This window comes from Anomaloglossus baeobatrachus, chromosome 3 (genome assembly GCF_048569485.1).
Source record: "Anomaloglossus baeobatrachus isolate aAnoBae1 chromosome 3, aAnoBae1.hap1, whole genome shotgun sequence".
In the NCBI taxonomy this organism is placed as follows: Eukaryota; Metazoa; Chordata; class Amphibia; order Anura; family Aromobatidae; genus Anomaloglossus; species Anomaloglossus baeobatrachus.
Window position 1 is genome coordinate 454877598 of NC_134355.1, and position 13713 is coordinate 454891310.

The window sequence follows — 13713 nt, forward strand, 5'->3', positions numbered from 1 at the left end:
ACACCCACATATTTAACCCTAGGGAAAGATCTGACATAGAGCTTTCTAAATATACATCAAATAATATATCAGATGAAATAAAATAAAAATGGTTCTCAACATAGAGACTCTAGAAAAAATATGTACATATTTAATAATATTACATATAATTATATGTCAAGTTCAACTTGGAAAAAGGACCTGTATGTCACTTTTCAAGATGCACTACTGAGATTTTGGTATTTGACATCTAACGTCTGAGATATGAAAATAAATAAAAATTATATATATTTCAACTTACAGTTAGTATATAGAGGCTGCCTGAATGGCCTTCCTTTGGCAAACACAATTTCTTCAATAATAAGATGAAAACCAGTTATAGGGAACATTGTGGTTGTTAAGAAGTTCTCTGCGTATCCATGTTCTCTCACTGTAACATTCACTGTACTCTGGTTTAATGGAAGACATGCACTGCGGATAAGAATAACAGCAATTATGATACTGTTGTGTTGTCATGTCATTTTATTAATATTATCAAAGGCGGTTTTTTTCCTGTATTACACTCACTCCTTCACCACTAGGCCATTTTCCGTGTTTTGTTTTTGTTTTTTTCCTCCCCTTCTTCCAAGAGCCATAACTTTTTTATTTTTTCATTAATATTGCCATATTTGGGTTTGTTATTTTTGTGGAATGAGTTGTACTATTGAATGACACCATTCATTCTGCCACAGATTGTACTGAAAACCAGAGAACAAAATTCCAAGTGTGGTGAAATTGAAAAAAAACCCCTGCTATTCCACTATTTATTTTTTGTATTTTTATTTAAAATTTTCAATGCAGGATAAAAATGACCTGGCAACATGATTCATCAGGTCAGTACGAGTTTGTAGACCCCAAACATGTTTAGTTTTACTTTTATCTAGGTGGTAAAAAAAAAATCAGAAATTTGTCGAAAAAAAATTGCGATTTTGTCCCATAGCGTTCTCATTTTTCGGTATCTCGGGCTATTTGATGGCTTATTTTTTGCTTCTTGACAGGACATTTTTAAATTATTCCATTTTGGTGTAGATGCAATGTTTTGATCGCCTGTTATTTATTTTATTGCAATGTTGCGGGTACCAAAAAATGTACCGTAATTTGGTGTTTTGACTCGATCAGTTTATTTTATATTTTGATAGATCAGTCTTTTCTGAATGCAATGATACTAAATATGCATATTTTTAGCCCTCGCTTACCCGAGGAAGGCTGGTTTTATCCTCTGGTTTCCTTAGTCCCAGTGCCAGTGTAGTGACCTGGTGGCTTCTTTCCCCTGCACCTGTCTTTGGTTGGTGGGTTTCCATGGCTTGGAGCATCTGGGGGTCCCCTCCTAGTAGTCTCTCAACGGTAGTCTGTATGACTGTAGCGTACACCCTGTGGGGTTGAAGTCTCTGGTCCTGTTGCTACTGTGTCCCGAACATTCAAGGTCAGTGAGGTTCTTGATGGTCCCCTCACTGTGCATATTTTATCTGGTCTGCCTGGAGCGTTTGCCTTACCTAGAATTCTGTAATGCGTTGGTGCTATGATTCCGGGAGTATTCCACCGGCAACTACACTCCTGGGCCCTCAGGTCACTGTCACACTCCTGTCAGTGCTTCCGCACTCCTTCACTGTCACTGACTAACTACTAACTGATAGACTCCACTGTCTGCCCCTTCCACCTGGTCTTCTAGTGCACTGGATCGGCTCCACCCTCTAGGTGGCCATCCACTGGGTTCAACCCTAGTCTGTCATCAGTCATTGGGGTATTTGGGGACTATAAACAGGGATTAACTGGAATGTTTTGGTGATACCGACACTGGTCTTCTGGGTTCCTGGGGATAGGCCCTGCATCCTGGTGGGGATGCAGTACCTTGTAGCTCCCTGATAGCTTCAGAGGTGCTACTTTTACATATACAATACCACTTAATTAAACACAGAAAAAACTTGCAAAAATATGAGTTGAGCTTATTATACATGGCTGTCCAAGTAACCAAGTAGTTGTTGTGGCTGCAGTGAATAAATTTACCTGAAGACATCCGTTTCATTGTACCATGGCTGCTGCTGAAGCAGAAAGAAAGCGAGGGTTTGGACAATCACAGAAAAAGTAAGGTGCATGAAAATGGAAAGTAATAATGGAGGAGAGAGAAGCTGTCCCGAGGATCTGTAAGGAGCAAGTTTTGTGGCTGGACGGTTTAAACTCACTAGAAAAAGAACGACAATTATTGTTTGTAAAGTTAGAAAAAAGTGATAGAAAAATGCTACTAAAGTGCATACAAAATGGCAGCCACATATTTGGGAATAATTGGATAACATATAGAAATGTACTCACTAGTCAGGGTAACTGTGATGTTTATAGCCAAATCTTGCATGAGATACTGATAATTTCCAAGAAGTGTATTTTTCTGAAGGGAAAAAAAGATTCATGCATAATTCATAAGTATCAAGCCATTTTGACTAGGTAAAAGGTATTGTATTAAAGGGAATTTGTCAGCATGTTTTTGCTACCTCATCTGATAGCAACATCATGTAGGCATGGAGATTCTGAATTCAGCAGTATATCACATAGATTACTGTGTGCAGCCGTTCTGTCATAATCAAACAATTAGAATTTAGTTTTAAGTATGTAGCTGAGCTGGGAGAGCTGCCTCCACCCACACCAGGCTCTCAATAGAGATTGTACATTGACTATGAGGTGTCAATCACTTCAGAGGATGTGTAGAACTGCTCTGCATGTGCATTTCTAGTCCTACAATGTTAACCACAGAGTAATAAAGCCATTAATTTAAGCAAACAATAGCACACACATATAAGTGAGACATATTTGTTTTTGTTTATTAACACCTACATTATGCTGTCTTCGTCTTACATAGCAGAAACATGCTGACAGATTCCCTTTAAGGATGGCCACTAGTGTAAAATATTATGATATACCTTCAAAAGTGACACTAGCATTTCTTCCCTTTACATTCAGTATGGGAACATTGCCATCAGTCCCTATGTAAGTGCATTGAGTAAGAATGAATATGATGGCTAGGGTTTAGTAAACCAGGTAGGATTGAGGGTAGATTCTAATTGTTCTTAATGAGCAGATCAAGATACTGCATAAAATCTTCCATTTAGTACTTCATGGAAAAACAAATGTTTTCTCTAAATCAAGAAAAACTCTAAATCCAGTTTCAGGTACAAGTCACATGCATGGGTATTGGTCATACGTGTGTCACACGTGTGACATCTGTGTTTGCATACGTATGACATGTACCAGAGAAAAAATATGTCTTTGAAATAAAAAGATTTTCTATATTCACCTGTATCCAGCGCTGCTTTCTTCGGCTCTGCTGTCTAGTGCTTCTGAGCCCCGCTCATTATACGCATAGAATATTGACTGTACCTCAGAGCTGGAAGCAGGAGCATCGCTGGGGACAGCACCGAGAACAGCATCGGGGACCGCGCTGCCGGTGACAGGTGAGTATCCAGCAAGCAATGTGTGTGCAGTGACATCCAGTGGGTCATAGAAGTCTGATGATCTCCTGATGACACCTCCACGACATCCGTGCTACAGCGGGTGTCCCAATGGTGAATTCACGGGTTCATCAGAGTTCATTGGGAAATCCGGTGACCTCCTGAACCTCACTGCACACACTTGCTTGCTGAATACTCACCTGTCACCGGCGCTGTCCCCAGCAATAGTCCTGCTTCCAGCTCCGAGATGCAGTGAATATTCTAGGAGCATAATGAGCGGGGGTCCAAAGCAGGAGACAGCAGAGCCGAAGAAAGCAGCGCTGGATACAGGTGAATATACAAAATCTTTTTATTTCAAAGACGTGTTTTCTCCAGTACAAGTCACACTGATGTCACACAGATCACATCAGTGTGCGAGCATTGTAACATCAGTGCTTCCTGAGAAAAAACGGACATGTCTCCGTGTGTGTGGCACCCCTGAGGCTTCAGTCGCCACAGAGTATTTGCCTTATTTTAGGTGTGATATTCGCCTCAGGTAAGGAGGCGGTTAATCATCGGTGTTCCACATTCACACTTTACATATAACTTAGGAGCCTTCTTTTTGGGGAGCTGTGCTAGGGTAGGCAGGTGGGTGGCCAACACAGAGCCTGTGACTGCCCCGGTTACTAGGATAACCACCTGGGGGTGGGATCCACTTGGGGTAGAAGAGGAGCATCACACACACAATCACTAGTCAGTCTACCGGGGACATCAGTTCTGGGACACGACACCACTTCCTTCTCTCTTCACAGGGCCTGGGGCTGGGGATGCTATTGCTCAGTCCAGGTGCCTCACAGCTACAAGGAATACTCTGACAAGGAACTTTCTTCTTCTTTTCAACACCAGTGACTTCTGCTAACTTACTGTTACAGGGGGCTGTCTGATAATAAAACCTAAAGGAATGTCAGACAGTCAGGGTCCACCGTGCAAAGACTCTGCTGCAGACTATGGCAGAGGATAAGGGGTATATAAGTGTGCCACTGTAAAAAATAATAGCACAAGTGCAGAGTGCAATACCTCTGTTAAACTCACAGAGGAATATAATTAGAAAATAAAGCAATTCCTCCCTTACTTGGAGGGTGTGTGGAATGGTCTCTGTTAAAGATCATAGAGACAAAAGCAGTGAGTGTGAAATGGCACCTACCTAGGTCCGTTCCTCTAGTGGTGCCAGGAGATGGACAGCAGCGTAAGCCGCACAAAGCTCCTACCTGCGTTCGCTCCACTAGTGTGCGAGGACACGAACCACTAGATATGGCACCTGCCTAGGTCCGCTCTTCTAGTGGTGCAAAAGAGACGGATAGCAGCATAAGTCGCACAAAGCTCCTACCTCTGTTCGCTCCCCTAGTGTGCGAGGATACGAACAACTGCCAGACGCAGTATAAGGAACGTTACCCTAGCGGCAACGTCCATCTATGAGTAGAATCACAAGGCCCAGCTGGACCATATGCCTCAGGCACCTGCCTATGTCCGCTCCACTAAGAGGTAAGTATACAGACTGCAGCCGAAGTTGTAAGGTATAAGAACGCTACCCTGCCGGTAGCGCTCACCTAACATAGACAGAGAGCTGCCTAGAGGGACGTGCACAGGGCGTCTACCCTCATGCATGAACCAAGAGGACTGAGCGCCGGGCGGCGTGCATCAGGGTCTTATATAGACTCTGTGCCTCATCCAAGATGGAGGACACCAGAGCCAATCCGCTGCCAGAATGACAGCAATGACGTCACGCTGGCCTATCACCGAGCAAAGCGTCACAAGCACATGACCAGCGACCAATTGGCATAGAAGGTGTCAGAGACATGTGACCACGTGTCACAAGCACATGACCAGCGGCCAATCAGCTTAGAAGGTGTCAGAGACATGTGACCTCGTGTCAGCGGTGATTTCACCCGCACATGTGCAATGGCTCCAAGATAGGACTTAGGACTTAAGGCTGCTTTACACCAGGCAATCTATCGTGCGATAGATCGTCGGGGTCACGGTTTTTGTGACGCACATCCGGCATCGCTGGCGATGCCGGCCTGTGTGACACCTCCTAGCGACGCAGTATCGCTCACAAATCGTGAGTCGGGTACTGCTCGTTAGGTTCCATAATATCGTTTAATTTAGTTGACCATCGTTTCCGTGGTAGCACACGCCGCTCCGTGTGACACCACGGGAACGATGAGCAGCTCACCTGCCTCCCGCGGCCGCCGCCGTCTCTATGTGGAAGAAAGGAGGTGGGCGGGATGTTAACGTCCCGCTCATCTCCGCCCCTCCGCTTCTATTGGCCGGCGGCCGTGTGACGTCGCTGTGACGCCGAACGTCCCTCCCACTCCAGGAAGTGGACGTTCGCCGCCCACAGCGAGGTTGCACGAGAGGTAAGTATGTGTGACGGGGGTTACTAACTTTGTGCGACACGGGCAGTGATTTGCCCGTGACACAAAAAGGACGGGGGCAGGTACGATCGATTGTGAAATCGCACAATCGGTCATACCGTGTAAAGCAGGCTTTAGTCTCCAGCGCTTGCACATGTGCAGTAGCAAGAAATCCGGACATAGTCTCCAGAGCCACAGTAACCGTAACACTTACCCAGTGTCGGCGAAGCCCATCACAGCGGGTGACCAGTACTAACCGGGCGAGCAGCACAGCACAAAGAGTGAGTAAATACACCTGGAACTGCAGCCATAGACTCTGTCCCTTGATTACCGGCACCGCTGCCCCGCTCCTCGGCGCCTGCCATTATTACTCCTCTCATCATCCTCCCCAGGGCTCGCTCCATCTGTGGGGAGCGGTACCATCCATAGCTGCTACTAGCATCCGCCCTGGAGGACAGCAACATCAGCAGCGGCCAATTCCCTGGCCGCATACCACAGGTGGCGTCACAACATTCATCCTACTGTTACCCCCATCATTTCCCCCGCCATTTACAGTACGCCTTGGAGCAACAAAGCTGGGCTAGGCTGCCCGTGATGACGACCCAGCAACGAGTAGTTTAACCGCCTGCCCCATTGTGTGCTACATTTGGAGTCACAAACAGGATTCCGTGACTAGGCCAAAAACCTGGGTACTGTGCGCCTTTTTAAACTGAGTGCTTGAGAGACTGTTTATTGAAAAAGCTTGTTAACGGTGGCCATTATTGGGCAAAAAGGAATTAAATAATTCCCATCCTTTGTGGGCTGGCAAGGACAGTGGCTCGAAAAATCAAGGCCCTTCCCCCCTCACAGATGCGGGTAAAGGGGGAAAACAAAACTAACATTAGTAGAGTGGCAAAAAAGCTAAGCCTCACCTCCTGGTGTGCAAGTGGACTGAGAAATAAAACTTATGGAGTGAGAGTCTGGAGCGCAAAGGAATTGGACGTACCGGGACTACCTGGGGTGCGAAGTACCAGCCATGGTAAACCCTGGCCATCAAGGGGCAACACCGGTGGTGCGACCCCTGTCCTGGAGCGCTCAAGACATGGAGGCGGAGGTGGCTCGGGCGAGCCAGCTGCTAAGTAGAATGCAGTTGGATGCCATCCGTGACTGGGAGGCATCCATGATGGCCACGGTGGGAGATAATCGGGCCTGTGAGATGCAAGGCCTGGAGGAGGAATCTGTGGTGGAAGCTGCAGAAACCCTGGTCGCTCCTGCCATCGGCGACCCCCCTCAAGTCCCCACGGAGCAGTCCAGGACCCCCATCTGCAGAGGCACTCAACCAGACCACCGTCTCTTGGGTAGCTGACCTAGCTACTGACCCGGCTGCTGATTGCCTCGGAACTGAGGACCCGGCTGACAGCCTACAAGCAGCACAAGACCCAGCTGCTGGATGAATGACAGAGAAGGACCCGATTCCTGAACAACCTCTGGCTGCCGACCCGGTTGTAACATCCCTGACAGCTGATGACCTGACCGCTGCTGCATGGACGGAGGTCGATTGAATCACCTTCGACCTGGAGCCTGGAATGGGGGCTTGGGGTGGTAATTCCCCAGGTATGTCCTGGGGAGATCTCTGTGCCGAGATAGGAACTCTGTCTCCGGTATCCATCAGTCAGGAGGAGAGAGACTGGGCCATTTACCAGGCCACCCTCTCCTCTTCAGCTAGCTAAAAGGGCTGTGGAAAAGAAAATGCAATAGGGTCTTACCCAGGTGATGGAAATGTAAAAACAAGTGTTACAGTCACCTATGATGGTTGTGCCAGTCACAACCACTATGCACGCATATAGGAATTCAAGTCCGGCAGCAGGCCCAAATTAGGCTGATAACAGAGGATAAACAGGAAACGGGTTGTAAATCCGCGCCAAGGACTCAGAAGATTCAACGGAGATTTATGCTTCTTTTATTGGCATGCACATGTCTACGCGTTTCAGGAGTCACAGCTCCCTTCGTCAGGACAGCAAGCAAGGAACATCAAATCAGATCAGATTTGGTCTCCTGATCAGAGGAGCATCCAGTGGCAGTCCACGCTTTCCACCAGTCACCAAGGAAACCTGCTACAAGGACATCTGCACCCAAACTTTGGGAGTGGACCTCCTGTCACAGGCAGGTAAGGAGTAACCTCAGCACTAGTAACTGTGACAGCATGTTTGGTTGATTTTTCTGTCTATATATAACTGTGTTTTCCACAATTTATTTTTGCGTTTGAACTATCAATCGGGCCACAGGACTGACAGTGGTCGGAACTTATTGTGAATAGTTGCACCCATTGTTCGACCTACCAGAATTAGGTTGGCTAGTAAGCTTGTTGCTTAAAGGGGAATGTCAGAAGATCAGGAGCGGTGCATTGACCAGTAGCACAAAAGGACTCTGATGGTTTACATTCCTTAACATGTTGCAGTAAGAACGTTTAACATGTATAATGTGTGAAAGTTTTATATTGATGCTTAGAATGTTTCATGAACCTGATCTTTGCACTAGTTTAACAGTGACAGTGATTAATGAAAATAAATGCTGCTGACCAGAACTTGAACGTATTTCTGCTACTGTGTTGATAATGCTTTTACCTTGAAAATGTTTTGATACTGCTGTTGATAATGCTTTTTCCTTTGCAAATATTTTTACTGCTGCTCTTGATACTGTTTCCTGTACAGATTTGCCCTGTTATTAATGTTTAATTATGGTGCCTCCCATAAAGGAAAGAATGTTATTTTGTTTTTGCATACAAAACATAAAGCAGTGTACCAACTTTAAATGGTTGCAGCCTGGGAGTGCTGCCATTTGGTGTGGGGGAATGTGGCGCCCCTGAGACCTCAGTCGCCACAGAGTATTGCACCCAATTTTGGGTGCAATGCTAAACCTGAATCCTGAGGTGGTCGGTACCGGTTTCAACACTTACACACTCAAATACACACCAAGTCACCCCTGTTCTAACTGGGGACTGGGCTAGGATCGGGTAACAAAGGGGTCGCCTACAGAGTGGTATTTATAGGATTCCCTCACACAGGGGTTCCAGTCCCTCTAGCTTATTACCTGGATAGGGGGAGGTGCGGCCAGCAGGGGGAGTTAGGAGCCAGCACAACAGTTAGAGAGTTCTCCAGCAGGAGAGGAAAGGAGCTGACGTGTCTCATGGGTGCTCTGGTGGGAGAGGAAAGTTCCCACGGTTGCCGCAGGGGAAAGCGAATCTGCTCCCCTTGCAACCGGGCGGCAGGACCCTCGGGAAGATCAGACTCCACGTTGGTTTTCCAGAATCTGTCAGGACGGGGAAGTTTCAAGCTTCCCTGAACACACAGCACCCTAAAGCACAGTGCCAGAGAGGATCCGGAGCCTTGGACAGCACCATACCCCATATTGGAACTGGGGCACCTGCAAATAGGGACAAGAGTACTACTCGTGGCAAACTGGGGTCCCCAAGTAAGTTTAAGCCATGGGGATCCAATGCACAGGTGCTAAAAAGAGGGAACCCACCGAGCACCACACCAGAATGACCCCTTAAAAGATTTGGGTTCGACGGAGCCCATCACAGCAAGTGACCGGTATTACCCGGGTGAGCAGCTCAGCACAGAGTGAGTAAAAAACCTGGAACAGCAGCCATAGACTCTGTCTCTTGATTGCCGGCGCCGCCGCCCCGTGCCTCGATTCCCACCATTACTACTCCTCTCATCATCCTCCCCGGGGCCCACTCCACCTGTGGGGAGCGATACCACCCATAGCTGCTATCACCATGCGCCCCAGATGATAGCGACAGTCGTGGCGGCTGATTACCTGGCTGCATACCACAGGTGGTGTCACAACATTCATCCTACTACTACCCCCATCATTTCCCCTGCCATTTACTATAGGTCTCGGGGCAACGAAGCCAGGCTACGATGCCTGTGATGACGTCCGTCGACTGCCCGGCAAAGAGTAGGTTAACTGCCTACCCCGTGGAGCACTACATGTGCGTGCGGGGCCATGCGGGGGTCACACGGTCCATGTGAAAACACAGACATGTGTGTAACTCCAGAAAAAAACATGGGTATGTGTGACATCCGTGTTAAAAACGGATGTCAAATGTACCTGAAACATGGACATCTGAAACTGGCCTAAAGAAGTTTTCAGGCAGAAAAGTCTGCAGTCAACCAGATAACTGAATTGTGATAGAGTGTCATGCGATTATTCATAGAGCAAGTGGGTAGTCACTAAATATGAACAATCTTGATTGGTAAAGATGGCCAAATTTAAAAATTGTAAAATTCTTGGCCGGATCAGTTTGGGATCAGAAATCCGAGAATTTGCCTGAAAAGTTAGCAATGTTTGGTTTGGATCGGTGACTGTCTGTGGCTTTTCTTATAATTTAATATTACTTTGGCTACTGTTGTGGTGCTGTATGATGAATGAGGGGACGTGTTTGATGAGGGGAGGGGGCGAGAAGAGGTCAGAGGAATGGTAGATTTTTTTTCTTCTTAAGGCCCCGTCACACAAAGAGATACATCTTTGGCAGATCTGTGGTTGCAGTGAAATCATGGACATATTGTTCCATTTGTACACAGACACAAACCTGGCACTGATTGTCCACAATTTCACTGCAACCACACAGATCTGCCACAGATTTATCTCTGTGTGTAAAGTGGCCTTTAACTTTGAGTGAACGTTACTTGTAACCAATCAGGGAGCAGAAAACATCCACAACATTCAGACAAAAGGCCTTGTGTCACTGGCTGCCTAAGTCACATGTTCCTCTGCATTTAACATGCAGAAATGCGGCGTTGGCGCCATTTTGTGATTGCTAAAGCTTAGGGGAGTTTCTGCTGCTAGACACTTAGCTTAGCTAGGGGTTTAATCATAGGTATTTGAGACAGATAGAATAGTGATAGTGTAGAATAGGGAACTGCAGTGTAAAGCTGGTGTCACACTAAACGACAGCGACAACGACGTCGCTGTTACGTCACCATTTTCGGTGACGTAACAGCGACCTTGTAAGTCGCTGTTATGATCGCTGCTTAGCTGTCAAACACAGCAGAAGCAGCGATCATAACGTCGCTGTTCTACATGTGCAGAGAGTGAGGGAGCCGCGCTTAGCGCTGGCTCCTTGCTCTCCTGCAGCACACATCGGGTTAATTAACCCGATGTGTGCTGCAGCTACATGTCACAGTGCAGAGAGCAGGGAGCCACGCGCACTGCTTAGCGCTGGCTCCTTGCTCTCCTTGCTACAGTATACATCGGGTTAATTACCCGATGTGTACTGCAGCCACATGTCACAGTGCAGGAGCCGGCGCTGGCAGCAAGAGCGGAGGCTGGTAACCAGCGTAAACATCGGGTAACCAGGGAAAGGTCTTCCCTTGGTTACCCGATGTTTACGCTGGTTACAGCTTACCGCAGCTGCCAGTGCCGGCTCCTGCTCGCTTCATTTCGTCGCTCTCTCGCTGTCACACACAGCGATGTGTGTGTCACAGCGGGAGAGTGACGACCAAAAAATGAAGCTGGACATTCAGCAACGACCGGCGACCTCACAGCAGGGGCCAGGTCGTTGCTGGATGTCACACACAGCGACAGCGACGGGACGTCGCTGCAACGTCACAGAAAATGGTGACGTAGCAGCGACGTCGTTGTCGTCGTCGTTATGTGTGACACCAGCTTTAGAAACATTGTGTGCCAGAAATCAGAATCTCAGAATCTAGTGATAACTAATTGAGTGCTCCAGCTCAAACTTGCTATTTGTGCATTGAAATAGGGCCACATCTGTGTTTCAGCTTTACATTGATAGGTCTGTATCCAAATAGGGCAAAATCTGTAGTCCAGCTCCAAATTGCTATTTTTGCATCTAACTAGGGCCACATCTGTGCTCCAAGCAAAACTGGCCATTTTATCATATACATAATGATTGCAAAATCTGTGTTCCTGCAAGCAATTGCAAGTTCAGCATCTAAATTCTGATAGCTTAGTTCATGGTTATATGGCCTTCCACAAATAAGCATTCCCGCATATAAATACTGTTTGATTAGTGTGTGATTCTGCACCAGTATCTCATCAGAGATAAAAAGATTTGTATAAATGTGCAGGTCTCCGACACACACACACACACACACACACACACACACACACACACACACACACACATATATATATATATACATATATATATATATATATATATATAACTGGAGATAAATACTAATTGATGACTCTGTGCCCATTTACAAAAATTTGGGCCAGACACCATTAAAGTGGCATCAATTGCCCCAGAGTACCCATAGCATCGTGGCGCAGCAGTCAGGCATGTGCCATACATGAGACAGGGTCTTGGCCAGCATTTATAGCTTTGAAATTAATTTACAATAAAGAGGTGGATGAGTGACAGGTGTATGCCTCATGCTCTGAAACCCCTGACACTAGAAACAAAACACAACAAGGAGACCCAACTTGGAGTCTCTACATTGCAAAACATTAGCAGCAAACATCACTAATTGCCCCAAAGTACAAATAGTCTAATGGTGCACCGTGGAGGCATGGCCCAGCACTTCTACCTTAAGCTGGGTTCACACTAAACGACAGCGACAACGACGTCGCTGTTACGTCACCATTTTCGGTGACGTAACAGCGACCTTGTAAGTCGCTGTTATGATCGCTGCTTAGCTGTCAAACACAGCAGAAGCAGCGATCATAAGGTCGCTGTGCTACATGTTCAGAGAGCAGGGAGCCGCGCTTAGCGCTGGCTCCTTGCTCTCCTGCAGCACACATCGGGTTAATTAACCTGATGTGTGCTGCAGCTACATGTCACAGTTCAGAGAGCAGGGAGCCGCGCTTAGCGCTGGCTCCTTGCTCTCCTGCAGCACACATCGGGTTAATTAACCCGATGTGTGCTGCAGCTACATGTCACAGTGCAGAGAGCAGGGAGCCGCGCGCACTGCTTAGCGCTGGCTCCTTGTGTGAAGCCCCGCTAGTATGTGTCGGTGCAGTACCTTCAGGGACTCCACGTGGATGGAACAGTCTGGTCACAGGTAGGGAACCTTCTTTTAGGATTGTCGTGACGCCACTCTCAGTATTGCGGTCAGCGGGGACCGCCACTGCAGATTAAGGGATGCCTGGGGCTGATGGTGGGTGCAGTCAGTATATTAGCCCCCTGAGAGTGAGGCAAGCCCCAGGCCCCGGTGTATGTGTGTGGGACCACAGGTCGCAGAATAACTCAAACACAGTCCAAGAAGTCTTTCAACGTGTTTACTCACTGTTTAGAGGTCACGGTGAGATGCCCGGGCGACACTGTGATAACCAGGTTGAACCAGGAATTCCAGGAGGCCGTTCTGAGGGTAGCTGTCCACTCGCCTTCCTTGCACTCTTTCTGTTTTAGGAGGATCCTTTGCTTGAAGCGTGGTAGGACCCCTCCAGGGAAGCTGTTACCACCCTGCTCCCCTCTCTCTGGCTCGTCTGCCGGCAGCGTGGCCTTGGTGGGATGGCTTCTGGCCCTGTCCCCTTATGGGCCTGGTGATTGCTGCTTGGCTCAAGCTCTGTGTAGTCGTGGTGAGGGCATGAAGTACCCCCCCCCACCTGTAGGTTAAGCAGCTCTGGATGATCTGCTGCCTGTACTGGGGACCTAGTTCCCCTTGTGTGCTCGGATACCGGGATCTCCGTACTCAGCCACCCTTCTCTCTGGATGATTTTCAGGCCGACCCACGGTACTCCTTTCTCCCCCGCTTTCAGCTACTGCACTCCTCAGGACCTGTCTGACACGAGAGCTCCTCTGCTCCCTTCCACACACTTCAACTTCTTCCTCCAGACTCCCCTCTTCCTCTCTACTCTCCTCTTCCTCTCTCTCTCTGCCCTGCTTCCTAGCAACCAGCCCCTGAACACAC

The 13713-nt window shown here is 47.6% G+C and overlaps 1 protein-coding gene across 1 annotated transcript in view; it reads right to left on the bottom strand.

Moving 5' to 3' along the window:
* Nucleotides 1-13713, bottom strand: part of LOC142296638 (putative cation-transporting ATPase 13A4) — a 523287-nt gene that overhangs the window by 71815 nt on the left and 437759 nt on the right. The window contains exons 25-27 of the mRNA XM_075340491.1: nt 2326-2398; nt 2023-2197; nt 281-450 (exon numbers count right to left, since the gene is read on the bottom strand). Coding sequence (XP_075196606.1) covers nt 281-450; nt 2023-2197; nt 2326-2398 — 418 coding nt within the window. The remainder of the gene's footprint in view (nt 1-280; nt 451-2022; nt 2198-2325; nt 2399-13713) is intronic.